Source organism: Cariama cristata, unplaced genomic scaffold (genome assembly GCF_000690535.1).
Source record: "Cariama cristata isolate BGI_N322 unplaced genomic scaffold, ASM69053v1 scaffold23073, whole genome shotgun sequence".
NCBI lineage: Eukaryota > Metazoa > Chordata > Aves > Cariamiformes > Cariamidae > Cariama > Cariama cristata.
In genome coordinates, this window is record NW_009608112.1 from 1 (window position 1) to 3,133 (window position 3,133).

General features: G+C 63.4%; 1 protein-coding gene across 1 annotated transcript; it reads left to right on the plus strand.

Moving 5' to 3' along the window:
• Positions 1 to 414: 414 nt before the first annotated feature.
• LOC104159178 (beta-galactosidase-like) lies at positions 415 to 3,038 on the plus strand (the record flags this gene model as incomplete). The annotated part of the gene is made up of 7 exons (XM_009697018.1): positions 415 to 528; positions 1,008 to 1,180; positions 1,507 to 1,657; positions 1,890 to 1,950; positions 2,223 to 2,317; positions 2,707 to 2,887; positions 2,980 to 3,038. Coding segments are annotated over exons 1-7 (834 nt in total), but the record flags the coding sequence as incomplete, so codon positions are not given.
• Positions 3,039 to 3,133: the final 95 nt, after the last annotated feature.

Consider the following 3,133-nt stretch of genomic DNA (forward strand, 5'->3'; position numbering starts at 1 on the left):
TCTGGCCCTCGGTCCAGGGACGTTCCCCTTTCCTTCAGACAGCAGCAGCATCCCCCCGAGCGGAGATATAACCGGGGTTTCCATCACCACCTCTCTGATGCGACAAGCGGGCTGAGCTCCCTCCAAGGCGTTTTGTCTGGTGGTGATACTTCTATGAGGCTCCTTGCCCCTCCGCGTGTGTCACCCACCACCCCGGGGGGCACTGAGGATGTGTCCGCTGGCTGGAGCTGGCTCCGGCCGTGGTGTCCTGCCTGGCTCCCGGGCTGGGGGATGATGTGCGGCTGGCCCAGGCGTGTGGGGCCAGAGCTGCCCACTCCCAGTCCCACATTCCCCCCCCAGGCTGTGCTGCTGTTCCAGCTGCCTGCACTTAGGACCTGGAGGAAGCGCCTGGCGCTGGCTGTGAAGGATCATGTGATGGTGGTGTCCACGTCCCCCTTCGTGCCCCATCTTGGGCTTGCTGAGCACCCGATGAGGATGGGGCTGCCAGCTCTCACTCTGCTGCTGGCAGCGAGGCTCCTGCACACGGAGGTTAGGAAACACGGGTGGAAAGTTTGGGAGAAGCGCATGGGGCTGAGCTGTGAAGGATCTGGTGGGACGGGCTCTGGGATCTGCCTTGCTTTCCTCTCCCGTGTCCCTGCTCTTCCTGCTATGGCTCCCTTCTGCTGCAGCCTCTATCCTGCCCCAGTGTCCTGCTTGCGTTCCCAGCTCCCTGCCTGCCCTTCCAGCACCTGGCCCCAGTAGCACCTGTCCCCCTAAATGCCACCAGCTCAGCTGCAGGGTGTTTGATTAGCGAGGGGGGGCCATCAAATATGAGAGGTGCAAATGGCTGCCCTGCTTCTCTCTCCTGCTCTCCTAGGACAGAGTGGTACCTGCCTTGTCCCCGCACCGAGGATGGGGAGGGTCTCCCCAGGAACCAGCCCCCATCGGTCGCTGTCCCAGACAGCATGGGAGGGGGTGGCTGGGCTTGGAGAGGGTCTGCAGCCCCCCAGCACTGCCCTTCTCCCCAGGCCTCCCCCCTGGCACGCTCCTTCCAGCTGGATTATGAGAAGAACTGCTTCCGCAAGGATGGTGCCCCTTTCCGCTACATCTCGGGCAGCATCCACTACGCCCGTGTCCCGCGCCCTGCCTGGAGGGACCGGCTCCTCAAGATGTACATGAGTGGGCTCAGCGCTGTGCAGGTGTAAGTGACGGGGGCAGTCCTGATGGCACAGAGCCCACGGCCCCTCGGGGTCTCTGGGGTCCCCAGAGCAGGGACAGAGGCAAGGCTGTTGTCTGATCACAGGGAGTGGGGACCAGGCCTTGCACTGGGCTGACTGTGACCCCCCCAAGACGCCCCTACCAGACACAAGCATGAGCCTGGGCTAGTCCCAGTCCAGCCCCAGTTGCCATCCTCAGCTCAGGCTGGAGGCTAGTTCCCAGGAGCAGAGGGACCAGCCTGTGGGATGGTTCCCTGTTGTGTGGGGCTGCCCTGAGCCCCCCATGTGCTGATCTCCCCTCTTGCCCCAGCTACGTCCCCTGGAACTACCACGAGCCGCTGCCGGGGGTTTATGACTTTGCTGGGGACCGGGATGTGGAAGCCTTCCTGGACCTGACAGCTGAGCTGGGGCTTCTGGTGATCCTGCGGCCAGGGCCCTACATCTGTGCGGAGTGGGAGATGGTGAGCCCAGCCCCTCAGCTGGGCACAGAGGGGTGTTGGGTGGTCCGGGAAGGGCACAGCAGGGTGGGCCGACTCTGGTGCCATGCCAGCCGTGCCCAGGGTGCCGCCCTACAGGGCACACGCCGCCCCGGTGCCGAGCATTAGCGTTGTGCTGGCTGGGTTTTGGCTGTGCGCCACTCTGGGCTGCTAAGTGGTTTCTCTGCCTCCCTCTTTGCTGTCCGTGTTTCTCCAGGGTGGCCTGCCCGCCTGGCTGCTGTGGAAGCCAGATATTGTCCTGCGCTCCTCCGACCCTGGTGAGCCTTGACACGGGGCTCTGGCCACTATGCCCTTACAGCCTAATGCCAGTCCCGGCACACAGGTCTCTCTCCATGCACCTACCAGCCCTGAGTGCATGGCCTCTCCCATCTTCTCCATCTTTTGGGAGCCCTGTAGTTCATCCTCCACCTCTGCTTCCCCATCGTGCTTGGCCCTGCCCCGTTGGCTCCATCCTCCTCCTGGCAGGGCTGGCTGCAGGTGGGCTGGGGTGGATGCTGCAGCCCAGCTGAGATGCCCTCTGTCACCCCAGCCTACCTGGCAGCCGTGGACTCCTGGCTCCATGTCCTGCTACCCAAGATCAAGCCACGCCTGTACCAGAATGGAGGGAACATCATCAGCGTGCAGGTAAGGTGCTGTGGAGCCCAGCCCCCTGCCCTGCTCTGGGTCATCTTTGCATGTGCCCCAAAAAGCCACCTGTACCCCCTACACCATGACCTCATCTGGCACAGCTCTTAGATAAATCTCTCCTGACCTCTGGATCTGTGTTTAAATCCAAGGGCTGGGATTCTAGGGTACCTGCCACCACCCCAGTTGTGGTTTAAGGGACACTGGCAAAGCTGGGGGTCATGGCAGGGCTGGAAGGTCATTCTCAGGACCCCCCTGGGGGCTGTCACGACATCTGCTGATGTCAGGAGGGAAGTGGGGGGGGCTGGGTGCTCATCCCAGTGGGCAGTGGGACCTAGCTGCAGCCCTGGCATGTGCACGCTGGGTGCCAGCCACTGCCTTGCTCACAGGTGGAAAACGAATATGGGAGTTACTACGCCTGCGACTACGGGTACCTTCGGCACCTGCTGGGCTCCTTTCGGGCACTGTTGGGGAGCGAGGTGCTGCTCTTCACCACCGACGGCACACGGGCGGAGGAGCTGCGCTGTGGCACGCTCCAGGGGCTCTATGCTACCATCGACTTTGGGCCAGGTATCCCTATGCGGGAGGGGGAGGAGGAGCAGGAGAGGGGATGGGGGTCCCTGCTCTGTCCTGCTCCAATCTCGTGTCCCCCACCTCTGCAGGCTCCAATGTGACGGAGGCGTTTGGTGCCCAGCGCCGGGTTGAGCCGAAGGGGCCCCTGGTGAGCTTGGTGTGGGTGCCATGGGGGGGAATGACCCGCAGTGGCTTTGGGGAGGCAGAGGGGCTAGGGGGGCAAGGCAAAGAGGGATGCTGGGG